This window comes from Falco cherrug, chromosome 15 (genome assembly GCF_023634085.1).
Source record: "Falco cherrug isolate bFalChe1 chromosome 15, bFalChe1.pri, whole genome shotgun sequence".
NCBI classification, from domain to species: Eukaryota; Metazoa; Chordata; class Aves; order Falconiformes; family Falconidae; genus Falco; species Falco cherrug.
Genome location: NC_073711.1, coordinates 13,147,598 through 13,173,939, shown reverse-complemented (window position 1 = coordinate 13,173,939; position 26,342 = coordinate 13,147,598). Strand labels below are relative to the sequence as shown.

The following is a 26,342-nucleotide window of genomic DNA, read 5'->3' as shown; positions in this document are numbered from 1 at the left end:
TGCTGGCGGGGAAGTGGTCTGAGTTGCTAGCGACCGGGGGGAGGGCTACGGGCGCGGCTGGCCGCGGCCGCTGTGCGCATGCGCGGGAGACGCGGCGCACCGGAAGTGCGTCACGGGGTGGCACGGTACACCGGAAGTCGGGCGGAGCGCGGGCGGTTTGAGGCGGGATGGAGCGTGTCGCGGTGCGTTAGGCTCCTTCCGTTGTTCCCCGCCCCAGCCCCCGTCCCGGGACCTTCACGGCTCACGGTCTTTTTCATTTGCAGCCGGAGGAGGCACCGGAGGGGACCCCGCCGCTGCAGAGGCGCCCGCTGGCCCACCGGGATGGGAAGGGCCCGGTCGCCGCCACCCCCAGGCCCTCACACTGGGGCGACAGGTGAGGCGGAGTGCGGGGGGCAGCGGCCTGCTCGTACCGATCCTGGGAAACGTAGTTTGGGATCATTCCCTCAGCTGTCGTAAGGTAACTGGGAAGGTAATGGCGCGTTCTAGAATTACAGCCTCTAAGCTTTGAGTAACTTTAAAAGAAGCAGTCTGCATTTCTAAGCAATTGTGCAGCATGTTTTTTCAAGTTAGTGGTTTTTGTCAAAGATGAAATAAATAATCGGTAAGTGTATTACAGTTTGCCACTGTATTTGCATTAGAATTCCAGCCCAAGTGGTCATGCATTCATTCTGTGCCCTACAATAGCTCTGTGGAAGCTACTACAGTTCGCTAAATAATGGCAGCCATATAAGTGCACTCTACACAAAAGCTGCTTGTTGCTCAGCATTGCGTGCTTTGAGATTTCAGACTTCATACAACACAGCGTTCTCTGCCTGATCGTATCCCCTGTGTAAGATGGGAAACAAGGTTTTTGTACCTTCGGACTTCTGACAGCAAATTTGAATTTAAACCAATGCGGTGTCCTAAGCCTGTGTCTTCAAAGGGTTCAGTCATTCAGATTTTAGCAGCTATGGATTACTACTTGACTATTGAACATACGTGGTTGTTAGAACTTGTGTATTAAAATTTATAGTATTTCTATTTTAAAAAATTTAGAACGGTTCAGCCTATTGGAGATGTTCACTGGTTTTCAGTATATATTTGGTTCTCTGTGTTCGTAATTATTTCAGACCAGTGGAGATGCAGATCTACTTGCTGTTGACCTAATGTTCTTGATACTATTCTGCATTTCATTTTTTGCAGACGTGCCCTGTACTTCTCTTCCAGCAGTGATGATGAATTTGAAATGTGTAAGTAATAGCACATGATAATTTGTTTTCTGAAGGAGTTTGAAAGGGACACATTTCTATTTAGTTATAGCAGAGTTGCTTTTATGTGTGACTTTCTTTACTTTGCAACAGGAGCAATGAATTTTCTCATTGCAGTGCGATGTTTGTGGCTGTATGCCACAGTGAGTGTTCTTGAATCTCATGTCTCAGTCTTGGATGCTTTTTGCTTTGCATTATTTTTTTTCTTGTTGCCCCAGTTTTGTCTGTTCCCTGTCACTCATTTGTTACCTTCTTAGTCTGTGAGCATCTTTTGAAGAAACATTTTCTCTAAGCAGTTACAGTTCCAAACACGTCTAAGCTGCTCAGAATTCCGTTATGGGTCATGGCTTCTGCTGCATGAGTCTTAGACAGTTGAAGGGATGTTTTTGGCTTTTCATAGTGGCTCAAGGTCTTGGTAAGATGGAATTTGAATACTAGATTTTATATGGTGGCTTTTGCTGTGCATAACTTCCAATCTTTGTTTAAGCCTGTACATACAAAACCTGAGAGTTGTATTTTTCTTTTTCATGATAGCCATTATGACAGTTGTTTTGCGCGAGGGTAGTTGACTACACAGTTGCAAGAGTTCTATTTAGCTTGTTCCTTAGATGGACTAATTGTGGCTCGGCCACATCTCAAGTGGGTTTCAAACTGGTAAGTAATTTAAAGGTTTGTAAATCTGCCCGTAAGTTCCTCATTATGTATTCAACATTTGAACAGAGATGGTAGAAAGGATAAGGTAAGAAGTCATACCTGTTTATTTTTGCTTTTTGCGTATCACCCTTTTGTTAATCCAGCTGCTTTTAAAGCAGGTTCTCATTACTTCGGAGTTGTCGTTGTGCTCCAGCTCAGTGCCATGTGAATGATCGTAAGCTTTGTCAAGCCTTACTACTTGTATCCGGTTGAATTACAATGTGCTGTGTACAGTTCCTGCACTACCTCTGGGCTTTTAAATATGATAAATATTACAATCCTGTCCATTCATTACATCATTGTTCACTCCCCTGTAATTTTTTAAACTTAAGTATTTGACAGTCAGCTCTCTTTTTCTACTCTTCTTCTTTTTCTAAACTGCCACGCTACCACTATACTGGCAGTTAAGAAAAAGTGAATTGAAAATATGTGTCAAGAAACAAGATAAAGATAATTGATTTATTAAGTAGGAAGCTGTATTTTTCTGTAAGCTTTTGATTTCCTGTGACCAGCTGTCAGCCTGATTAGTTTGCTCCTGCTTCATTGTCTAAGAACCATAATGGTGGTTGTGATCATCTAGGAAAGCTTCTGTCTGCTGGCTGTTTGTGCTTCAGTGAGCCACCTTGATGATGGAAGGCAGCGGATGGTGTGCTTGCTTCTTTTGTAATGAAGTCATGAAGCTGCTGGGTGCTAAAATGGAAAATAACTTATTGCTCCGAGTACTTGTTGAGCTTCAAGGTCTTAGATTCTCCCCCCAACTCCTTGAGCTCCTCTTCAAAGAGGTTAATGCTCAATCCCATCCTATGCTTTTTAACTTAGAATGTGCTTTCAGAGTAGCATTTGGATGTAGCTCAGCTGCTCTTCCTGGTACCAGAATCTACAAATGAGCCATAAAATCTTTATCAAGCAAACCTGTCTTCTGGTTTTGGGCTTACAGCATAGTGCAAATATTTATAATCCAATAGAAGTCATGCATGCAGCTTCAGACTGTGAGAGCAAACACTCCTTAATTGCTTTTTTTTTTTGCCTATTAAGTTTTGAGGAAGGGACAGTGGCTTCCGTTCTCCCCAGCCTGACTTATGTTTTAATGAAGTTTGTTCCCCTTCAACTTTCCTGAATCATGATGTTGAAAGCGTGTGAAATTTTGGTGGTATTTCTGGTAATTCTCAAGAGTCACCACTTCAAGCATGTGCAGTACTGCTGCCTGAACTGGTTTTGCGTTTAGCAGTCACCACAGTATTCCTGGAGGGATTAGAATGCATTTGTTTCTGAGATGTAGTATTGAATTGCTGTTCAGCAGTGGGGGATTATTGTTACCACTTCATTTCAATGTGTTTTTTTGGAGACATTTAGTGGAATGAACATATGGACACCCTTTTGCAGTAGGAAGACTGCTACCTGCAGTCATTGAAGTGCTAGGAGAAAAATATTGATAAACCCATTCAATTCCACCCACAGCGATCCACATATATGAGGAGGATACTGCAGGATACGTAACAGCACTTATCTGCCCTTGTGTTGGGCAAGGATTGAATAATGAAGGAGATGCTAGAAAGCTGCTGTCAGCTTTGAGGAACTGAGAGATGGAATTACATGTAAAGGATTCTTATATTTGGTTTTTTTGGTTTTGGGGTTTTTTTTTTAAGGTTTTAGACTGGATTTTTACTAGTTGCAAACTTTTTTCTTAAAATAAATGTATAACAAAAGAAACAGAACTTTGCGCTTAATTAATCTTTTATTGTTCCAGTTTTAGCTAGAATGAAAACTCCAAAATCTGTTTCTAAAAAGGAGGATGCAAGGTGGGTGCTATACTTAATGAATTTTCAGTTTATAATGTATTAGTTTTCTGTATCACATCTACTATTCAGAATACAGAGAAACAATCAAAAGTTTTTGTGATTTGTAGGCAGATATGTGTATAGGGGTGCAGACAGAAGAACTGTTATGTTCAATCTGTGTTTTCAGGTCGAATGTAAAATGGGATGTTTGGAGGAGTGCGTGCTCTGTTGCCATTCCTGTTGGATGTAGTTGGTAACATTTGCTGTGAGCAATTGATAATGTTATATTGAGTGGTGCTTTTTTTTTCTAAGGCAAATTTATTCTTCTGTTTTCCTGATTATGCTACTTTTTTCCACACTGCTTGCATGTTTTACAGTTTGAAGGACTTTATCGATGACTTGGATGATTTCTGGGACTTTGAAGTGAGAAAAAGAACAACAAAGAATGGCAAGTAGTTGTTCAACAGCAGATATGAAGCAGGTGTTTTAATGCGTGGAAAGATACATTGCTGTGCTCATGAATTTCTGAGAGAACTTGTTAAACATAAGATCAATTTGGTTCTTCCTTGGGGATAGCAGAGGAGAGGCTTTTTTATTTTCTCTGGGGGTAACGGGAAAGCATGGTTATACTGTTCAGACAAGTGTACATTTTGAAGCGTTGCTGTAGGTCTGCAGATACTGTGACTATCTGCTAGTATTTGGGTCTGTGCAGAGTAGCAACTCATGGTCGATTACTCAGCTGCAAATATGGGATGGTCACTGTGGAGAGAGGGCTAAGGATGTGAAAAAGAATGTTCCTATGGCTGTACCAGCTCATTCTGTGGCCAGAAGACACTGAGTAAAGAAAGAAGATAACTTCTTAAGCTAGATACCTTTAATGCGATGCAGATGTTGGCAGTCGGGCCAAGTCTTGCCTATAGGTATTGCAGAGCCACAGATGGGGTCCTTTGGAGCTTCTTTAGCCAAAGTCCTGTGTGTAATCCTGTTAACACTGGCTACAAGATGCTCTGGCAAAGCATGACTTGAAGGCTTTATTTCAGTGCTTGTCTGAGCAGAGGATCCCTGTTTTCCCCCAAGGGGTGGAAAGTGCCTTCGTTTAACTAACATGCAGAGCCTGACTACACCTGTCTGGTGCACTTCTCATTGATACGAGCAAACTGAACTTTCCTAGAAGGAGTGAACAGAGCTCTGGAATTCTTTAGACAGCCACTAGGCCAGTGATCAGATGGTAGAATTTTAGTAGATGAGGGATGATAACAGTGATCTCATGTGAATCTGGAGAAGCTCTGACCCCTGATCAGGAAGGGCAGGATCTCTTGCAGATGACATGAATGTCAACCCTGAAACATGTATGCCAGCTGCAGACTGTATAAAACTAATGGAATGGTTTCTGGAGGGGAAACAGGGGCAGTCAAGTGGACCAGAAGCGTCATTTAAAAAAAAAAAAAGTCACCAATAGATCTGACACGATCCCTTGATCTTGATAGGCTAAATGTGAGATGTCAGAAGCCTTGTTGTTTGGCATGTGAGCACTTTGTGCTGTAGGCTATGGTCTGATGAGCTAAGGCTGAGCATTTTTGAAGTCACCCTTTACTTGGTGGTTTTATAAAACTTTCATATGAAATACTCGGCCTTACTCTTATTTGCATGTAGGTTTTTTTACTGGGAATGAAGATTATGCCAACACTGCCTACCTATTCAGGATTGCTAGGCCTGATAGCTGATAGATATATAGATGAGGGTTTAAGCTACTTGTTTTTTTATACATCTTTCAGTGACTTTCCATGTAGTATGATGGTAAATGAGCAGGATGTAATAAAGAAAATTCAAAGATCTTTCTATTCTTTGTGTTTTCCTATCTTCCAAAGGATTTGTGTGTGTGTGTTAAGACAAAAGCAGATCTCGTAAATGAAATTACCAGAACTTCAAGCTGTTTCTTTTCAATTGCAGCACAGAAGGGTGTTCAGATCCCAAAGAAGTTGACAACTTCTGGAAAGAAAAACACTTGTTGCCAAGAACTTCAGTATTCAGAGGCTTCAAGTGACAGTGAAGATTCTGTCTTTTTAGAAAATTCATGGCATGACTACCAAAAAGGGGGGGTGAAAGACTTGGAAGAGAGTCGAAGGTGCATGAAAGTCCCACCTCCACAGAATCTGCAAGGGTCAATTTCCAGAGGCAGTCTAGACTTGCTTGTTAGAAGGAAAGAAAGAAGCTGTGAAGAGAGCACAGAAAATAGGGTTCCAGCTGCAGCACTACAAAAAAGTAAAGAGGCAGAGTCAGATAGCTCAGATGACGATTTTGAATCAGTAATAGAACGGATAAGGAAACAAAGTGTACCCCGAAAACCAGTCTTAAGCACAAGTAAAACTGTGTACCAGCCAAGCACAATAGGTAAGCAGTTGTTCTTAGCTAACTCCCAAGCCACCTAGTGGCAGCAATGGTGGTGCTAATTACCCAATTCTTTTAATTTGTGTGCATACGCTTTGGAAGCGCAACCCAGCATCTTAGAATTGAATATGATGCAATCGGAAATTATTCCTCTGAGCATTCTGCAAAGTGATTCTAGAGTCATTATTGCTTGTTTCTGTAATTGTAGGTGATTTTGGTTTCTAAAATTGTTCTGAAAACAAATCTAACTGGTGGTTTTGAATGTTAATTACTTTTTTTATGTATGATAGCAGTTAATGTGAAGCTGTCATTTTGGTAAGACTGAAATTTTGAGCCATTTAGGTGCTGTTAATTTAATATTTGGATTTATAATTGACTTTTTAAAATTTTAAATACAGTTTATAACGAGAATTTCCAAAATCAGTAGCTCCTTCTCTCCTTTGACTAACTAAAGTAAGCTTCAACTGAAAGACTGTAAAGGGAGAAAAGGGCTATTACTGAGTAAGAGCAGGTGAAAACAAATCTCTTTCTAAAAAAGTAAGCGCATGGTGCCTTCCTCAGTGACAAGGACTAGTTCAGGGCTAGGAGACCTATAGAAGAGGATGGCTGACAGCATAGAAATATGCCCTGAGAGAGACAATTTTTTTTTTTAATTGGAATATGTCATTGCACCTATAAAACATATTCTGTAAGTGGGCTGGCAGCTGCATTGGCTTCTCTGTATATGGTTAAACGGTGAAAGGAGACCAGTGGCCCAAATGGAACAGTTACAGAAAAGCCAGCAGAGAAAACATCTATTGAAATCATGAACCTTGAAGTGGTCCTTGATTTCTGGTGTGAGGGTCAGTCATTTTAGCAGTCTCTCCAGACGTGGACTGGGGAAATCTGGTCATGACTTGCCCGTGGAACAAACAATAGGACTTAGGACAAAGTTAGAAGGATATTTTTTTCTTTTGTTCAAATGGTGTCTCTGTATTACTGCTCCCAATGTGCTGGTGATGTATTTTGAATCAGTGACGTGTCACAGAAATGTCCGAGTGAGGTCACAAATGCTTTTCCCTTCGCTTCCTCCTAGTTGAATGTTTGAAAGTTTGGAGTCTGCCACTCATTAATTGAATGATAATCTTTCTAGTATATAACAGCAAATTACGTTTTCACATCAGCTGTAAAAACCTTTGCATTCAAGTATGCACAGTGAAAGTGTGTATGCTGAGGTGCAATATTTGACTTTTTTCAGTGTTGTGTTACCTGGTTGCTGATATCTGTGCTCCCGATTCTTTGACACCTTGTAATCCTGTGGCTCTTTCTTGTTGAACTAGAAAACATCAAGCCACCTTGTGAAGATGTCCAGCCCTTGAAAGGGGAGGGAGTCAAGACACCAAGGCCAAGCTCCATTTCACTTCAAGAAACACCTTCCAGGATAACAGCTTCTGCAAGAATTCCTAGGAGTGAATTGGTCAGATGCTCACAATCGGCAAAAACAGAGAAAAGGCAAGTGTTTCTCCATCTTTACTACATTCTAGGCCAAAGAGATGCTAAGTGTTTTGCGTAGGATGACATTCTGATTTTTCTGGTACCTAGAAACTTCTGCTACCAATTTAACAGTTGTTAATGGTTAAGTAGCTGGAAATCAAAGCTTTCAATCTCGGATATAACAGGGAGAATATAAGCTAATCTCCACCTAGAGGAACTGATGACAAATAAATCTGATGTCATATCTTTGTAAACATTAGCTCTCTTGCTATTCCTTGTATTGGCACAGCATACTTCTAATGGGTGCTGGCCCTACAGATTCTATCTGAATGTGCCTACCTCTGAAAAATAATCAAAACTGATTGTATTAGTAATTCATGCCTTTTAACTAGCTTGTCCTGAAATTTTTGACTTGTATCCTGATAACTTGCAGAATTTTTTTCTTTTTCTACACATGGATACAGCTTAAGCTTTTCAGAAGAATGTCTTTCATCTCTTAATAGCTGCCTTAATTCTGCCTTTTAGCCATGTGATGTTTCCTTTGGTCATTTTATAATGGCATATACTGATACAAAACCTTTAAATGATGCCTTCAGAGCTGATGTTTTGTCAGAATGCTGCAGCATTGGAGTTAGTAATCCTAGTGGAATATCTGCTTCCCCCGAATGAATTCTGGAGGATTCTGAGAACATCTCAGTCTGTTTCTGAAAATGTTAGAGCTGTTCATATATGTTGAACAAGGTATAATTGTGGCTTGATGTGTCACAAAGATATAAGCCACCCTCTTTTCCTACTTTAGGAGTCCTTATAATCTAGTTTTGTGAATTAATGAAATAACTGCAGAACTACTGCAAGAGCTCTGCCCCTTCATGCCCTTAAAGGGGGAGGAAGGCAGTATAATTATCTGTGTGCACCCCAATGGCCTCGTGAGGGCAAGCTAGTGAAAAGAGTCAGGAGAGGTTTATGCCAGTGGCAGCATCCCAGAGATCTTTATTGGCTATAAAGTGGCTGTTATTTTTCAGTGTGATATCTCTGTACACCAATGAACTGCTTTATGACTTTTCTTGCAGGCTCAGGGTGTGCTCAGTGCCTGGCTGTTTCTTGCAAGATCTCTCAAATCCAGCTTCCCACTATGTGAAGTATTTCAAGAAAAATAAAGAGGAGCTGACACAGAAGCTCTATTGTCTGTATAATAGTACCATCTTTGAGCAGAAGGTTGGTTCAAAACAAAACCCATAATTCTGAAATGCTGGTTAATATGTTGCTTCTCGCTTTTTTTTATGTGATTGCTTTTTATCTTCTTCAGTTAGTAGAAGTTAAGCTTTATAGCAATGGCTTTTGTTTGAATTACCTCAAGCAATTTCTTTGAAGGGGGTGATGTACACCACTGATGTAGCCATTTTCAGCTTGGCTTGCTTTCCCAGCTGTAATGGTGTACCAGCCTTAAGGGAGCGGTCTGGATGGTGTCCAAGAGTCCTTGGTGAGAGAGACTGCTACATGAGTGGCTCTTGGATCAGTTTCATCTTTGAGGAGGTGACTGATGCTTATCTTCATGTATTTTTTAGTACCTGCGTGGTCATCAGCTCAGCAGCCTGAGCAGTTTCTGTTGCTGCCTCTGGTAGTAGACCCCAGCAAAAGCAGCTGTGGCTTTCTGCTACTGAAAGCAGCTCAAGGTTGCCTACCACTGTTGCTCGTGCTTTTACTGAAGTAACATGTACTAGTGAACTCTGCAGCATTACCACGGCCTAATTGCTAGTTGTAGCACAACTTTCCAGCCTGCAGCTGGCAAAAGGCAAGTGGTAGGAGTATATCTTGGGGAGCAGGGAGCTGATGGATAAAAGCACTTCCCTTTGTTGTTAGGGCCTGTTGCCTCATTCTTGGTCATGCTCCATGCTGTCTTCATTCATTCCTGTTGTGTTTTCATGTCTGCCATCTGGAACAGATTAAAAACCTGCTTCTCCTTTGTGTAACAGTTTTGGATGAACCTAAAGCTGTAAGTTGTGTTTCAAATTGAAGGTTCACTTTCAGACAACTGCTGTTCTTGACCTTTAATTTGCTAGGATACTGGAGACCCTCCTCTGGTGAGAAACATTGTTGAAGGGAAGGTTGCTGCCCTTGGTAATTCCAGTAGAATTTCCTTCAGGAAGAAAAATGTTTCTGTGCAGCTGAGAAAATATTGTTGAGCTGACCAAGGACAGGCTGAGGTCATGGTTTCACAGAAAGCTGAGCTGAACAGGCTCGCTGTTGCTGAAAGCAAAATACCTTGCTCCCCCGTGCTTCAGCCTTGTAAAGCTCATTAACTAATTTAGATGACAGAAAACTGTTAGTAAAAGAACAGAGCTAACCAAGATAGATAGGATGAGGGCTTACAAAATCAGGATCAGCACAGAGCACAAGCAAGGGGTGATTATTCACCCTCTTGCAGTGTGAAAGTACATTAAATTAAAATGGCAAGTTGCAGGTTCAGAACAACCAAAGCAGATGGTACTTGACCTGTAAATTATTAAGCAGTAGGACTTCCGATCATAGGCTTTTGTGGATGCTAACAACACATATATTCTTAAACTCTCCCCAAAACAACAGAGAACAACTTTAAGGGCTATTTAATGCAAAGGAACCACGTGTGGCTCAGTGAGGTGTTGTCTTGCAAATGACTAGCAGTTGGGAAGAGTACTTTTTTTGAATACAAAATTCTCTTTTATGTCTGACCAGACCTTGCATTTCCTCTTAATGCTGGAGGCAGAACAGAGGAACTAAGGGACTTTTTGTCTCTTCCTGCATTGTGAAACTCCCAGTGTTGGTTACAGAAAAACTGATGATGGGAATAAGCAGCCATGGAGTATGGGTTTGCATCTTAAATGACAACAGTGTTAAGGGCACTACTAGACATCGTGTACTGGCTTTGCAGTAAATACAGGGGGAAGCCGGAGGGCCAGAAGAAAAGAGTTAGGAGGGAACAGATTACATATAATGTTTTTCAGTTACCAGAGAAAATGGCAATAAACTGGAATAAGAAAATGAGAAGAACAGCAGGATATTGTGTAACTGGGCAGACAGAAGGTCCTGAAGCAAAGCGTTATGCTCGCATAGAACTTTCTGAGAAAGTCTGTGACTCTGCAGGTAGGTGAAAGACGTGTTGGCTCCTCTTTGAGAAAGTGAATTCTAGAGATAAAAGCATGAATCTGAGGCCTAAGGGATCTGGAACTGGACCTTGCTTTTAAATTTCGTATTACCTTGAATAAATAAATCTGTTAATGGTAGTACTTGTCCTGACAAGCCTAAGAGGCTGGGCAAATTTACAAAATGTGAGAACAGAGATGTACTCATGCTAACTGCAGTATTTTGTTTATATTAATTATTGATGTGAAGACCTTTAGGTTACTCTAATGCTATATGTGCTATAATGCCAATCTAAAATCTGACTTCTTCCATCATAGCTAACTACCTCGTTGGTAGTACTTAAAGCTGGAATAAAGACAGGTCAGTGCCAGATTAAGTTCTATTATGTGGTGGGTGCTGTAACTGTTATTTCTCCCTCATCCTCTCACAATTTGGGGAAATCAATGTTGCAGTTACCATAGGGGAACTGGTTCTGTGATTAATATATATAGATATAGATATATATGTTGAGAGATACAACAGAGTACCCTAGGAACCTGCTTTTGAGGGCTTAGGAGTCTACAAGTGTAGCTGAGTTTTTAAGCAGCAACCTTATAGAAGCACAGAAGCAGGCAATCCCGTTGTCAGAAGCCAAGCAAGTGAGGCAGAAGACTACCTTGGCTGAACAGGGAGCTCCTCATAGACCTCAAGAGGAAAAAGAAATTGTAAGATCTCTGAAAGTGAGGTCAGGCTTCACGGAAAGGTTATGGAGCTGCGATTTGTATGGGCAGGGAGAAGATGTGAAAAGCCAAAGCTCAATTTGAGTTGAAACTGGAAAGGTTATGGAGCTGCGATTTGTATGGGCAGGGAGAAGATGTGAAAAGCCAAAGCTCAATTTGAGTTGAAACTGGAAAGGTTATGGAGCTGCGATTTGTATGGGCAGGGAGAAGATGTGAAAAGCCAAAGCTCAATTTGAGTTGAAACTGGCCAGTGTTGTGTCAGTTGAGGTATGTTAATAGCAGAAAACATTGGACTGATGCTTGTTGGAGATGGACATCTAACTAATAGGGATAAATTAAAAGCAGAAAAGCATTCAATGCTGCTTTTTTTTTTTTTTTTTTCCCTCCATCTTTAACAAAACTGACAGACCTTGGGCTGCCCAGTCCGAGGTCAGAGGATCATGACTGGAAACAGTGCCTTTCTGTTTGTGGACACTGAAATTGTCAGGAACCAGCTGTATCAGCTGAATGTTCACAAATCCATGGGGTCTGATGGGATTCATCCCAGAGCACAGAAGGAGCTAGTGGGTGTTATGGCAGGACCCCTCTCAATCATCTACCAAAGGTCTTGGGAGTCTGGGGAGGTCCCTGCTGACTGGAAGCTAGCCAATGTTATTCCAGTTTACAAGGAGGTGAGGAAAGACCCAAGAAACTGTAGACCTGTTAGTCTAACCTCATTTCCTGGAAAAATTATGGAGATCGTACTGGGTGCTACTGAAAGGCATTTAAAGAATAATGCAATCTCAGGCACAGTCAACATGTGTTCACAAAGGGAAAGTCCTGTTTAACTAATTTGATCCTTCTGAGATAAGGTCACCCACCTAGTTGATGAAGGGGAAGCGGTGGATGCAGTATTTCTGGATTTTAATAAGGCTTTTGATACTGTCCCTCATGGTATCCTTCTGGGCAAGTTGTCCAACTGAGGGATGAGCAGGTTCGTGGTGTGCTGGGTGAAGAACTGGCTGAAGGGCAGAGCTCAAAGTGCTGCAGTGAGTGGGGCTACATCTGGCTGGCAGCCAGTCACCAGCGGTGTTCCTCAGGGGTCAGTTCTAGGGCCACTCCTGTTCGATACATTTATCAGCTGCCTGGATGCAGGAGTAGAATGCACCATTAGCAAATTTGCTGATGATACTAAAGTGGGAGGTGCTGTTGACTCTCTTGAGGGAAAGGAGGCCTTGCAGAAGGATCTAGAGAGATTGGAGCATTGAGCAATGATTAATGGGATGAAATTTAAGAAGACCAAATGCCAGATTCTCCATTTGGGATGAAGTAATGCTGAGCACAGTTATAAATTGGGAGAGGAGTGGCTGGAGAGCAGCCGTGCAGAGAGGAATCTGGGGGTCCTGGTTGGCAGCAGGCTCAGCGTGAGTCAGCAGCGTGCCCTGGCAGCCAAGAGGGCAAACTCTTCTGGGGTGCATCAAACCCAGCATAACCAGCTGGTCAAAAGAGGTGATTATCTCACTGTATGCAGCATTGGTGTCACCTCACCCTGAGTACTGTGTGAAGTTCTGGGCCCCCCAGTTTAAGAAGGATGTGAAGGTACTCAAATGAGTCCAGGGAGGGACAACAAAGCTGGTGAAAGGGCTGGAAGGCATGTCCTGTGAAGAGTGGCTACAGACTTGGGTTTGTCTAGTTTGGAGGAAAGGAGGCTGAGGGGTGACTTCATTGTTCTCTACAGCTTCCTGAGGAGCGGGAGTGGAGAGGGAGGTATTAATCTCTTCTCCCTGGTATCCAGCGATGGGATGTGTGGGAATGGTTCAAAGCTGTGCCAGGGGAGGTTTAGACTGGACATCAGGAAGCATTTCTTTACTGAGAAGGTGGTCAAACACTGGAACAGGCTTCCTAGACAAGTTGTTGATGGCTCGAGCTTGTCAGTGTTTGAGGCATTTAGACAATGCCCTTAATAACATGCTTTAACTTTTGGTCTGGTAGTTGGAATAGATGATCATTGTAGGTCCCTTCCAACTGAAATATTCTGTTCTAATAGTGGAGAAAATTCAGTGCTCTGCTGTAGTTGTTTCTGGATGAAAAATATCAACGTTACAGAAACAATCAATGAATCTTGGTCTAAAAAAAGATGTTTCAGGTCTCAGAAAAACAACCAACCCAACCAACCAATCTACCCACCCCGCAAAAATAACCAAAAAAACCTCACAAAAAACCCCACCCAAGACCCTAACCAACAAGAACAAAAAAAATCCCCAAAACCAAACGGATTAGATGTGCAGGGAAGTAACTAGGATGCAGTTAGGGCTAATCACAAACCTGGAAATTCACCAAGTAAAACCTGGGTTTGGGGCATTTTATTTACCCAAATACCAAGGTAATGCCAAACCCCAAAATAACTCTTGGTATCTTAAATGAAGAATGAGTGTCAAAGGTCTGAAGTAGTGACCCTGGATGAAAGTCTGTGCTTCCCCGTATCTGACTGATCTTCTTGTCTTTTGTATGCCTTACCACAAGATCGTCTTCGAGACACGCTCATTCATGAGGCTTGCCATGCAGCCACCTGGCTGATCAATGGTGTTCGTGATGGACATGGACGATTCTGGAGATTCTATGCCAATAAATCAGCTAAGATTCATCCGGAACTGCCAATAGTAACACGATGCCACAGCTATGAGATTAATTACAAATTCATCTATGAGTGTGTTCTGTGCAAAGCTACGTGAGTAATGTTTTGATCTTGCATGTGGCCATGCAGTAACTTTGTCTCTGACTTGGCAGGCTCCTGTGTCTAGAAATCACGGGTCTCTTAACCTGTGAAGCAACTGGGGTACATGCTGAGCTGTCACTTCACATTTCCTGAGCCAAAAGAACCTCACTATGTGATTACACATATTTGTTTCCAGGTAGTTTCAGGTCCAGTTCAGAGGTCAGGACAGGCAGAAGTGTCTTCTGAGGACAGTTGGTGAGGATGGAAGGTCTTTGGGAAGCAGTAAGAGACCAGAATGTGTGCCTCAGCTTTGAAGGACGTGGCAGGGAAAGGTCACACCCCGTGTGGCTGCTCTCACTTTTCAAACGTTGCTCAAATTATGCGAATTTGGATTCACCTTCTACTGTAGCTAATATTGAGTCAACTTATGAAAGTTTTTGATCAATTATCTCTGATATTGTGATCAGCACAGATCCTATGATGCTTAGAAAGTATGCGTAGAATTATTTTTTTTCAGGACCGTATGTGCGAATTCCACAAGCACTGGAAGGAAACAGTATTTCGGAAGAATGTTCCTGCCATGTTTAATATGACTATGCAATGCACTAGTTGCTTAGATGCAACAGAGCATTGAGAAGAAACTCCAAGAGGTAGTTGATACATGGGTTGGGGAGGAGTTTCAAAATTTTGTAGCACTTCATACTGCTAGGCTGAGAGTAAGAGAGAGGAAGGAACCAAATTGAAGCGGCAGTGGAAAAAGTTCTAGGGTAGAGAAATGTGTAATACAGGTTTCATTGTTCCACTGTGTGAAATAGGTAGTCTGTTTCCTGTTCTAACATGCTAACTTACAAATCTGACCGAAGTAGCCTCGCAGAAGAGAAACGAGCCCTTTCCCACAAGTACTGACTTACCATAAGTGTGAAATCAAAGTACTTGTTTTTCATTTTAGGATTGGACGTCATTCCAAGTCTCTGGACACAGACCGCTTTGTGTGTGCATTCTGTGGGGGGCAGCTGGTCCTGAATCAGCCCACTCGGAAGGATGGCACTCCTGCTAGGACACATCTCACGCCCTTTGCAAAGTATGTCAAAGAAAACTATGGACTTACTAAAAGAGAGCAGTATGGGCTGAGTCATGCAGAAGTCATGCGGAAACTCAGTGCTGATTTTGCTTTAAAAACTAGACTTCAAGATTCCTTGTAATATCTCCATATGCTTCCTTTCTTGATACTGCTTAAACTTTGCATGTAGAAGTAACTAAGTCCAACGTGTCTAAGAATGCATTTCAGAGAATTCCAGATAATTTTAATCCCTTAGCATTAAATACTTTATTAAAGAAGAACTTAAGACATTTTCAAAAACGGACAAGAGTGAGCAACACCAAATCACCTGTTCACTGGCTCATGTGACTTGATCTTTGCTGACCATCACGCTCGCCCCGGTCACTGCCCCAATGACACAGGGACCCTGTGGTCTGACACCAGCTACTGCACTCATGCTCCCGCACATGCGTGTGCGCACAGGATAGAGAAGCCTCACCCAGGACAGAGCCAGGGAGGAATTTAAGGACACAGGGCAGGCTCCTCTGGTCAGTCGCAGGTGAGCGTGCGGGCAAGGTGCTGGCAGCTGGGTGCCACTGCTCTCACTGTCCCGTGAGGCAGCTGCAACGGAAAGCCCTGCACAGCGCCCGATGAACTGTCCTGAGGATGGAGGACCATTACCAGCCAGCTGGTGTGTGTGGGGGAAATTGGCGATGCCTGTGTGGGAATGAGAGCTGTAGGTGAGGGGCTGAGTGGGGATAGGTGCTCTGTGCCGCTTGTACCCAGGACCTCCAGCTGGGGAAGACGCTGCTACCGCTGTGGCTTCATCCTCTGATAAGGGTAAGAGATGCACTCTGTGTGCTGCCACCTCCCTCTCCTGTGGTGTCTCTGTCGGGGACCTCTTCCTTCTCTTCCTCCCAGCCTGTGAGTTCAGCATCAGATGTTGTGTGGCCAGCAGGGACAAGCCCCTGGCCCTCAGCCCCTGCTGCCAAGCACTGGTCGCCCAGGATGCCCTGAGCAGTTCCCACAACACCGGCACTGTCGTCTGCTGCCTGGAGCGCGTCTGCAGGCCAGGGTGGAGCCAACAACTCTACAGCTTCAGCTGCTGATGCGAGGAGAGGCTCCCTGTGCCCTGGGTCCCCAGGACCTCCGACCAGGCAAAAGGCTGCTGGCTCTGTGTCGGGCTCTGCTGATGGAGCAGCCAATGTGCGCTGAGGGCGGTCACCTGCCTCTTCCACAGCGTCTCTGGGTGTGCTGCTGGCTGAGCTTGGTGCCTTCTGAGGGCCTGCACGTGGCTCCTGGCTGAGTCTCTGCAGACTGGGTCGCATCCAGAGGGTAAGGATGGAGGTTTCTTCCTCCAGATGACTCTGCTGGCAGGTCTTTAGCCAGGACAGGTGACCCGAGGTAGCTAAAGAGGTATACCTACCATATGATGTCATACAGAGTATATAAACGGGAGGAAGAAGGAAGGTGGGGACATTTGGCATTATGGCGTTTGTCTTCCCGAGTAACCGTTGGGTGTGATGGAGCCCTGCTCTCCTGGGGATGGCTGAACTCCCGCCTGCCCGTGGGAAGCGGTGAATGGATTCCTTGCTTTGCTTGCGTGTGCGCCTTTTGCTTTACCTATTAAATTGTTGTTATCTCAACGCCCGAGTTTTACATTCCTTTCCGATCCTCCTCCCCATCCCTCTGGGTGGGGGAGTGAGCAAGCGGCTGCGTGGCGCTGGGTTACACCGCAACAGCTGGAAATTTGCACTGAAAGGTGCTTTATTCGTGCTCGCCTCGAGCAGTGCCTCACTTTTACAACGTATGTGGCTCTGGACTCGGGGCCTGAATTGGCTCTGCCAGGCCGTGGCGCCCTCTGGAAGACCAGGACAGCCCTTTCCAAAAAGCCCCGTTTGTACCTCAGCTGTTGCCTTCTGCCACGCAGCTGACAGGGTTGTGGCTGGAAGGGGCAACCCATGGACTAGAGACTGTGCTCTTGTCAAGAACCTGATGAGGCTTTACCAGCATCTTTCCCTTTAAAAGAATGGGTTGCTCCAAGTCTTCCTCATTGCTGTCCTATTGATTGAAATTGATCTGGAATTATTTCAGGAAACTACTTACTGCAGTGTTGCTTTCCTCTTCAAGCCAATTCCAACTGTAAAAACCTTTTGCAGCATCTTGTGTTCAGGTTTTGGTGGTGGGGAAAGGGTTTTTTCGTTTTAAATTCAACCCTTTTCTTCAGGAGTGTAAATTAGGTGTTATTTTTTTATATTAGAGCTTCCAACTAGGCTTTTGTTGGACAACTGCTGTTTGGCCAAGCTCTGGAAGGAGGATTTTATCACTTGCAGGCTCCATCCAAGGGCAAACACAGCTTTGGCTGAAGCTCAGACCACACATGGCAGCGTGGGGATGGGAACCCATCAAGTGCTGTGAGTCCCAAAAGACAAAACCTGTTGCTTGGGGACTGGATCATGGGTGGTTATGCTCAAAACCACACTCATTCCTTTCCACTGTAGACTGTAATCTCAAGTGGGAATGGCCCCTAGCCTCCCTAGGGTGGGGTGGCAATCCAGAGATGCAAGGTGATGTCTTGAGAGAAGCAAAACAAAACAAATAAGAGAATTCTAGGCCTAGACTGCAGGACAGCTTGTTTTGGCTTTATCTGGGATATGCTTAGCAGGATGCCTTGGGAGACTGCACTGGAGGGCCGTGAGGCACACTACCCTCCACCCCAGCAAAGATCAATTAGAGAGCATTTGAACTAGATAACAATAATAAAAGCAACAGAACAAAGCCACTGACCATTCAAAAACTAATCAAAATACTATTCACAGCACTTTCAAGGGCGAAGAAAAAATAGTGAGCGTTTTACTGCACAGTTACACTGTTTGAGGTTTTGCTAATATCAATGCAGAAAGACTGAAAAGTGAAGTCTGACAAAAACAAGCTGGCTTCCAGCTCTGACAGCAATTTACAGTTGCTCATCAATACTGGCTGCTCACTGGAAAGCGAATGCCTCCTTCCCAGCTATGTTACTTTCATTCTCCCAAAGCAAGTCAAGCTAATGAGTTGTCAGGAATGTCACAATCTCCGTTGCAGTAATGCAGGCAGGTCGTTTTCATCTATTTGAGGATGTAAGGACTTGGATTAGAACCAAGGAGCTGAAACAAGTTTTAATTCTGCTGTTGGTTCCTTTGCTCACATGAGACAGACTTCACATAACAATGCAGATGACAATGTACGTGATGGGGAAACTCTGAAATGCAACAGCAAGAACATTTAAAGGATTAGTTCAACAACTGTTATTTTGTTCCATTTTGATCTAATGAAATTCCTGCAATTAAGTTCAGCATGTAAGAATGACAGGTTTGCACATCGATCAGTTCTCAGCGCATTAAGCTTTTTCCTGCTGGGAAGGAGCCACGCTCCTCCCACTGAGCCAGCAGAAACAGTGCATTTTGCAGAGAACCTCAGTGCTGGGCACACAACAGCATTCCATCAAGTAAGAGGATACGGACTGCATCTAAAAAATGAAGGCACCGGCATTTTGTATTCATTTCTACTTCAAACAGCTCTTGGCTTTGGAATCCTTTATTTGGTTTGAAGTATGCTGAACACAGGTCCTTGTCAAAGTTGTTCTAGGTCTCTTCCCAAGTTTCCCTCCCACCTCTTACCCGCCCAGGTGGAGAACCGGTAATCCAGAACATTACTAGATCTAAGATCATGGTCAACTGAAGCTACTAAACGGCGGCAGAAGTTGGCAGCATCAGATATGACTGCAGGGACGCACTCTTCCCTTCTAACCCTCCTGTTCTAGGCCCCTGAAATACACGTAAAGCAGTAAGACTTCTGTGAAAATGTAGGGGAGGGAGAAACAACACGTTCCCTAGGTGTGTGCCCTCCAGAACTGAAGTCTGTTCAGGTGCTGCCCAACCCCACCACTGAGCTGAAACTGCCCTGCACCATGCAGCACCTGGAGGGATACCACTGCTTTCCATCAAGCTGGGGCAGATAAAGCCCTTATCCTGTAGAACTGCTCTTTGCTGCATGGGGTGAGAGAAGAGGCACAGCTAGTATCTTCACTGTAAGGCAATGTAGGGCCACCCTTCAGCCAGGAGTAGGTCTTGCAGAGGTTGGTTTTTTTTCCGTGTCTCTTTTCTGAAGGGTCTGCATTTCCTCCTTCACTCTAAAGCAGCTAGTTCCTCCAGGAGCTGCTCCTTCTCTTGCTGCAGCTCCTGCACCCGCTGTTTGTTCTGCTCTAGTCTGTCCTCTAGCCACTGAAGCAGCGGCCCACTGATGGCAGACATCTGGCTGCAGAGGTTCTTTGTGAACACTGGAAAAAGCAAGAACATATCATGCCAGTGTAAACACATAACAGACTCACTGTGCTACAACCCTAAAGAAGCCAAGAGTGTTAGAGACAGCCAAGGAAACCCACCACCACCCTGGCCAAGGCAACCAGACAGCCCCACAGGAAAGTCAGAATCAGCAGCCTGCTGAACAGGGAAAAACAAGCTAGTTCAATCTGACCTTTAGACACTCAGGGGAGAGATGCCAGAGCTACATCAGAAACCTGCGGGATTAGGATTCACCCTACCTCACTGGCAAAAGCAAAGATGTCATATAACATACAGGAAGTGCCAGGAGATGCAAGCATGTGCGTAGATCAGCCACACACTACTTTAAGACTCACCAAATCTAAAATCCCCTTGCTGTTCTAACAGCAAAAACCAGACAAACAAAACCAAACCCCCTCAAACCAACCAAAAGTCTACTATAATTTCAAACAATTGTACAAAGGTCGAAGAATACAACAGCATTCATAAAGCCAGTATTAGGTTATTTTACAGTCCTTGATGTTTTCCTTTAAAGCGTTTATAGCTAAAATTCTGTTCCTCCGCTAAACTTCATGTAACAACCTGACAGTCTCAGGGAATTCTCTGGGTTACACAGTGATTGGAAATTAACTGTACGGCAAAGAATAAGACAAAAGTTTGTGCTTTTATAGTTATCTACATGTGCCTTTTATGGCAAAGGGAGGACTGTTACACAGCTGTGGTCTACTGTCCCCTGAAGTCAGAGCCAAACCAACCCCTGCTCAAGACTGGATTCTCACATGCTAAAAAGGAATCCTTACCTGAGCCATTATGAATCTTGGTTATAGAGTCTAGATGGGTGAGGCTAAAAGAATGAACAGAAAGCAGGTTAGTGACAAGACAGCAGTGAATTGTGTATTAGGCAAACCCAGGCTATAGAACCAGCTACCTACAAGTCACTGACACTGCAGGTACATCTAAACCTCTTCACTGTTGAAGCCCTGTACGTACATTCACAAGGATAACAAAGAGCTTACAGCACAGAAATATTAGTGTTGAGCACCAGAGGCAGGAAAGGAAAAAAAAAAAAAGCCGGTATTTAATCTGATTTTTCAGACTTCTCGGCGCTCTTACCCTGGTTAACCACTAATTACTGTCACACACAAACATCCCTGAAGTACTACCATTACCTCACACATGGTCTAGCTCTTTTTTCCTGGCAGCAAAGGAGCAGTTACGCTTAGCTCGTGTGCAAGGTTGAGAGAACTTAAACTCCTTCACGTGAAGGTATTCAATCAGTTCTCCTACAAAGGCACATGAGATGCTGATGTTTCTTATTTTCTATACCCTTGCTAAGGTTATGGTACTTTAAGTACAGCAGTGGTAGAACATTTTAGCAGAGTCTTGGATACAGGTGCGCCCCAGTGTTGTTACCTGTGAATTCTCCTGTAGGCATCTTGCTCTTCTTGGCAAAGGATCTTGGGCAACTCTACAGCTGATTCCAGACACACTTTCCCAATGGTCTCATGGGGGACAACATGAATAGGAATTTCAATCCTTTCATATCTAAAAAGATACAATTAACTTCAAAGCAGCAGGAAAAAAAAAAAAAAGTGCTTCTGCAAACCTGCAACAGTCTGTCCAACACATGGCATTGCTGCAGGTTTACTTTTGGGAACACATGTGTGAGTTCATCACCTCGCTGAGGCGATCAGTGCTGGTGCAGGCACGTTCCGCAGCAGAGTGGTGGGGTCGTAGCATGCAGGGGGTTTTCCTGAGCCAGGGAGACCCCATGGGAGCACCGAGGGCAGCTCGCACAAGAGCAGCTGGCAAGGTGTGCACAGGGGCAGGAGTAATGGTGGCCACCCCCCGCGGCCACACAGGGCAGCCCTAGGGAGCACCAGCAACCAGGACCAGCAACCAGGGCCTGGCAGGGCACCTCTTTGAAGGAGGGACATTCCACTGGCCAAGCAGAGAAACCCGTAGCACACATAACCCAGCAACCAGGCTGCTGTCCTGCCCTGCGACCACCTGCACAGCTCAAGGGCACTCATCCTACCTAACCCTCAAGGCAGAATGGTGGGCGCTCGTCTGAGAGCCAAGGCTGCAGCTCCAGCCAGCTGGGGGTTCTGCACCACCTGCCCTGGTGGTGGCCAATGCTTCTACCCAGACGGAGCTGCTGAAGGGAGGGGGTGCAGCGCAGACCTCAGGCTGCAGGAAGCACCTAGACCTTTCTCCTGGGGCAGGGACAGGCAGCAGACCTGCCTGCAAAAGGTATCCTGCCTATATGCAGGACCTCTGCAGCAGGTGGCTGTGCTGTGGAAGGTGGTGAGAAAGCTGCGTAACATCAGGGAGGCTGAGGAGGAGTTAGACAGCTGGTTCCAAGCACGGCCTGCAATGGACCCACAGCCTGCAGCCACCCAACCAAAAACTCCCCCACAATGCACACAGAAGGGAAGGGGGCCAATAATGCAGAAGAATGGAAATCCGTAACAGCAAGGACCTGCAGGAGGAAGAGACTTCCCCCAAAGCCTGAGGTGCCCTTGCAGAACAGCTTTGCTGCTCTGCAGACTGAAGAGGAGAGACCTGCCACTTCAGAAGAGCTGTTGCAGCTGAATACGGCAGCCCCATCTGCCCATCACATAACACCCAGCGCAACTAAGAAAAAGCGATGGGTGATAGTAGTAAGCAACTCTCTTCTGGGAGGTACAGACACCCATCTGCCAAGAGAAGAGGGTGTCACCCTCTGTGTCAGCAACCAGCTGGAGTGCATGGAGCTCTGTCTGGACACGGAGCTCCATCTGGAACATTTAAGGAACCTGAAGGTGCACAAGTCCATGGGACCAGATGAGATGCATTTGTGGGTCTTGAGAGAACTGGTGGATGAAGTGGCTAAGCCACTAAGAACACAATATGTCCATCATATTTGAGAAGCCATGGCAGTCCGCTGCAGGTCCCACGGACTGGAAAAGGGGAAATGTAACCTCTGTTTTTAAAAAGGGAAATAAGGAAGACCTGGGAAACTACAGGCCAATCACCTTGGTACCCAGCAAGATCCTGGAAACTATGCTGAGGCACATGGAAGGTAAGGAGGTCACTGGTGACAGCCAACACGGCTTCACTAAGCGCAGATGGTGCGTGACAAATTTGGTGGCCTTCTATGGTGGGGTTACAATGTTGACCGATCAGGGAAGAGTGACTAACATCATCTACCTGGACTTGTGCAAAGCAATTGATACTGTCCCACATAGCATCCTTGTCTCTAAACCGGAGAGACATAGATTTGACAGATGGACCACTTGGTGGATGAGGAATTGGCTGGATGGTCGCACTCAAAGAGTTGTGGTCAACAGCTCAATGTCCAAGTGGAGACCAGTGACAAGTGGCGTTCCTCAGGGGTCGGTACTGGGACCAGTGCTGCTCAACATCTTTGTTGGTGACACAGACAAGTGGGATCAAGTGCACACTCAGCAGGTTTGCCGATGACACCAAGCTGCGTGGTGCAGTTGACACGCTGGAGGGAAGGGATTCTGTCCAGAGGGACCTTGACAGGCTTGAGAGGTGGGCCTGAGTGAACCTCATGAAGTTCAACAAGGCCAAGGGCAAGGTCCAGCAACTGGGTCGGGGCAACCACCAGTATCAGCAGGGACTCTACACCATGCAAGCTTGAAGCCTCAACCTCTACAGCTGCAAGCAAAAAGGTGAGCCTTCTACACAGTGGATTACAGCATAAATTCACAGCCAGACAACAGTGTCCTACACCAAATTTTAAGCTATTAAATTATCTAGGCTAAATTAATCAGTCCTAATCTTTTAGATTCTCTTCAAGCAGCCTGCATTAGCAGAAGTAAGAAGACCTTGTTCAGGCACCTCTATAAAATATTTGTTCCTCATGATGAGCCTAAAAGCCACTTATTTGAGACAGCCCAGGGAGGAGAGACAAGATGAAATACAACCTGACACTGGACGTAATATTCTTCTGCTGTACTCACTCTGAGCTCTTCTGTGCCTGAATGGACTGGAAACAGGTGTAGAGAATCCTGCCTGTCTAATAGAGACAGCAGAAAGTCAGATTCCAAGAGCAAAGTTTACAAGCAGATATTGACAGACGCATTAACTATGGAAAAAAAATCTTAAACAATAGCTACCTAGAAAACCTAGACAAGACACACCACTGTCAGCTTATCTCACACAGCAGCATCTCCTAAAGAGGCCAGAGATGCAATAAGCTGTATCTGCTGGACCAAAGAGCTGAGGGCACTCACACATTTCAACACACACACATGCTGCAGTCATCTGATGCAGTCCCAGAACCAGTACCAGCCCAGCTGTGCTGGCTGGAGAGCCAGGCTGGGGATCAGCACAGAGTAATTAATAACTTGTTCTTCTGTCATTTTGATTACAATCAAAACATCACCATGCTAGCTGTGTTTTGACTGTGCTCAAAGCAGAGCTCTGCCTTTCTTGCACAATGCATCCAAGGATTTCAGCTTTGTCCTGGAGCTGATGTTTCTCATGAGTGCTTACAGAATTTATTGCCATTTTTAAGTTGCCTACCTTTGTGTTTTTGTCCTCAATGAAGCAGGAAAAGATAAGTCCTACAAAACCTTGGTCCATCATCTGATACATAGCTTGTGTGCGGACATCTGCAGACAAAGAAATAAGAGAATGAGAACTGCACTGGTCACTTGAAGGAGCGGAAAAAGATTTGCCACCTTCTGAAGGGTGACCTGGAATTCAGTAACAAGTGTCACAAGCTTTATTTTAAAGTCATTACTCCAAGTGACTAAGTTAAAAAAAAAATAATCTAGTTTTAAAATGTAATTAAACAGCAAATCTTAAAAATACAAGATGAATTAACAAAACAAGAAACGATCTTAGCATCACCCTGGTGCCACAGATCACTATATAGCCACAACATTCAAGATGTAGAAGATACTCACTCATGCAGTTCTTCCAAAAAAGTTTTCATTTTTGCATTAGCATTCGCAGATGTCAAAAATCATCACAACAACCCTATGATTCCCACAGCTTTTTTTTTTTTTTTTTTTTTTTTTTTTGCTGTTTAGCACATACTAGGATTAGTTTTCCTGTCAGAAAGAACAGCAGTACCAGTAGTAGCTGATCTGTGACTACTGAGTCACATGCAGTTTGAGCACCTGGAGCACACAGACAGGAATGGGGCTATAGTGGCAGAGGTTCCTGAAGACCACCCAGACAAGTCTTACCAGAGGATGTTTGAGAAACCAAACTCTGATGGTTGGGATGTGCAGCTTTGAAAATCCAGGAAGTTGAGTAATAAGATTAGCCAGCTTGAGTTTTCGTATAGAATCTACACCAAGACTGCTCTTACCGACATGCGATGGCCAGACAGTAATATGAGGATGGGAGTGATACCAGCCCACGACTCTCATGGGACGTCCTGTCATTTCAGCCAATCTGTGTGTGAGTCAAGGTGCTTTTGAAATCCATAGAGCAAATGGAAGAAGTTTCTTGTACAAGACAAAACGGCAGAATTTTAAAAACATTTTCTCATCAGTCAACAGATTTCCAGATCCCTTTAGAGGGGTGACAAGACACATGGCAGGAGGCTGCTGGAAGCCTCATCCCCAGCACCAGCAGGATGCCAGGGCTGCAGAAGCAAATTGGATTTTGTTTGCATGTGGCAGGAAGCAACGTGGCAGCAAGCTATCCAAAACAGCATCCTTAAATGTACGTAGGGAAAAGGCTCTCCATTGCACCATGGTTCGAAATGGAGACTTGTCAGCCTCTGATCTTCTACTGTCTCCCTGCTGAATTGCTATCCTCCCCTAAAAACATACTTCAGTTTTACTTGTGACCAAATAAATAGAAACTATAAAAACCAGTTATAACACAATCCCACTGCAGACACTGGAACCATCACAGGCTCCAGAGAACAGTGACTGTGCTGGCGCACAGCCCTGCGAACCGAACGGCTGTAGGAGGGAAGCAGCAGACTGCTTCAAGCCAACTAGGACAAGTCTGAAACACAGCACATAAAAAAAGGTCTGCGGTAAACCACTTTGCTGGCTAGTTTGCTGCTGTCTCTGCTAAAGGATATCTCTGCTTCTGTAGAAGCAGCTGAAAGCTGCTCTGGTGAAATTTCCACGCGGTCTTTTCTCTTATCAGAGCGGCGCAGGATGATCACAGAATGGATATGAACAATTCGGCTGGTGTCAACCTAATGCCACAAAAGGAGAACCCAGTCATTCCTCTGCTGAAGAAATGAACACTCTCAGAGAAAAGGTGGGCCGCCGTGCCTTCAGCAGGGGAAAGGCGAGCACCAGCGCACAGCCCGGCGCGCAGGCGAGCCGCTTTCCTAACGCTGAGCTTTGCCTTCCACAACGGCCGGAACGGGAGTCGGTGCCAGCAGCGGGGCGGGCAGGCCTGAGGCCGGGGCACAGCTCTGCCGGGAAACCGTCCCCACACGGGCCCGCACAACGCCCTCCGCCGTGGCGACGGGCCCCGTGCCCGCAGGCGCCACCCACGGCACGCACCGGCGCAGGCCGCGAGTCCCGCCCGCCTCTGCCCAGGACAGCCCCGCCCGGCCCGGTACCTCGCCGATGCACAGCCCCATGACCTCCTCCTTCTCGGTGCTCAGCGCGTGGTTGAGGCACACCAGGAAGGCGTCAGCCTCCAGATGCACCGCCTGCACCGCCATCTTACCGCCGCCCGCCCGTCTTCCCCCGCCGCTCCCGGAAGGAGGCGGGGACGGGGCCCGCTTCCCCCGCCCCCACTCTGTCGCGGGACCAATCCCAGCGGGGCTCGTCGGCTCTTCAGCCAATCGGCGTGAGCACGGCGCAGCCTGGCTTCCGGCGAAGCGAGCGGTCCCTCGCGGCGGAAGGGCCGTGTCGCCCACGCGAACGGG

The 26,342-nt window shown here is 45.2% G+C and overlaps 2 protein-coding genes across 7 annotated transcripts; one reads left to right on the top strand and one right to left on the bottom strand.

Annotated features, from left to right (window-relative positions):
- The first annotated feature begins 130 nt into the window (after positions 1-130).
- Positions 131-16,798, top strand: GCNA (germ cell nuclear acidic peptidase). 5 transcript variants are annotated; one of them, XM_055727262.1, is made up of 11 exons: positions 131-182; positions 264-373; positions 1,183-1,229; positions 3,688-3,739; positions 4,096-4,166; positions 5,669-6,109; positions 7,426-7,597; positions 8,650-8,794; positions 10,561-10,699; positions 13,921-14,125; positions 15,063-16,798. In XM_055727262.1, the coding sequence occupies exons 1-11, from the start codon at positions 168-170 to the stop codon at positions 15,313-15,315; spliced, it is 1,650 nt and encodes a 549-aa protein (XP_055583237.1). In that variant the 5' UTR covers positions 131-167; the 3' UTR covers positions 15,316-16,798. The 5 variants fall into 5 exon arrangements, with proteins under 5 accessions (XP_055583237.1, XP_055583241.1, XP_055583238.1 ...); XM_055727266.1 differs by lacking the exon at positions 13,921-14,125 and having other exon boundaries at positions 15,063-15,315; XM_055727263.1 differs by lacking the exon at positions 131-182 and having other exon boundaries at positions 207-373; positions 1,183-3,535.
- A 1,497-nt stretch (positions 16,799-18,295) lies between these two features.
- Positions 18,296-26,185, bottom strand: BRCC3 (BRCA1/BRCA2-containing complex subunit 3). Of its 2 annotated transcripts, XM_055727268.1 has the most exons (8): positions 26,031-26,185; positions 25,536-25,655; positions 24,807-24,894; positions 24,011-24,099; positions 23,446-23,501; positions 20,888-21,019; positions 20,275-20,318; positions 18,296-19,470 (listed from the first exon to the last, which is right to left on the bottom strand). In XM_055727268.1, exons 1-8 carry the CDS (start codon positions 26,133-26,135, stop codon positions 19,319-19,321), a joined length of 786 nt encoding a protein of 261 aa, XP_055583243.1. In that variant the 5' UTR covers positions 26,136-26,185; the 3' UTR covers positions 18,296-19,318. The 2 variants fall into 2 exon arrangements, with proteins under 2 accessions (XP_055583243.1, XP_055583242.1); XM_055727267.1 differs by lacking the exon at positions 20,275-20,318.
- Positions 26,186-26,342: the final 157 nt, after the last annotated feature.

Bases quoted from the DNA above. Each gene is read 5' to 3' on its own strand.
- GCNA (XM_055727262.1), top strand. The intron at 374-1,182 runs GTGAGGCGGAGT...CATTTTTTGCAG, and splicing joins CCCTCACACTGGGGCGACAG to ACGTGCCCTGTACTTCTCTT. The intron at 10,700-13,920 runs GTAGGTGAAAGA...CCTTACCACAAG, and splicing joins GAAAGTCTGTGACTCTGCAG to ATCGTCTTCGAGACACGCTC.
- BRCC3 (XM_055727267.1), bottom strand. From the start codon at position 26,135: ATGGCGGTGCAGGCGGTGCATCTGGAGGCTGACGCCTTCCTGGTGTGC. The intron at 25,656-26,030 runs GTACCGGGCCGG...TTGTGGCATTAG, and splicing joins TGGGGCTGTGCATCGGCGAG to GTTGACACCAGCCGAATTGT. The intron at 24,895-25,535 runs ATATCCTTTAGC...TGACTCACACAC, and splicing joins CTGCTTCTACAGAAGCAGAG to AGATTGGCTGAAATGACAGG.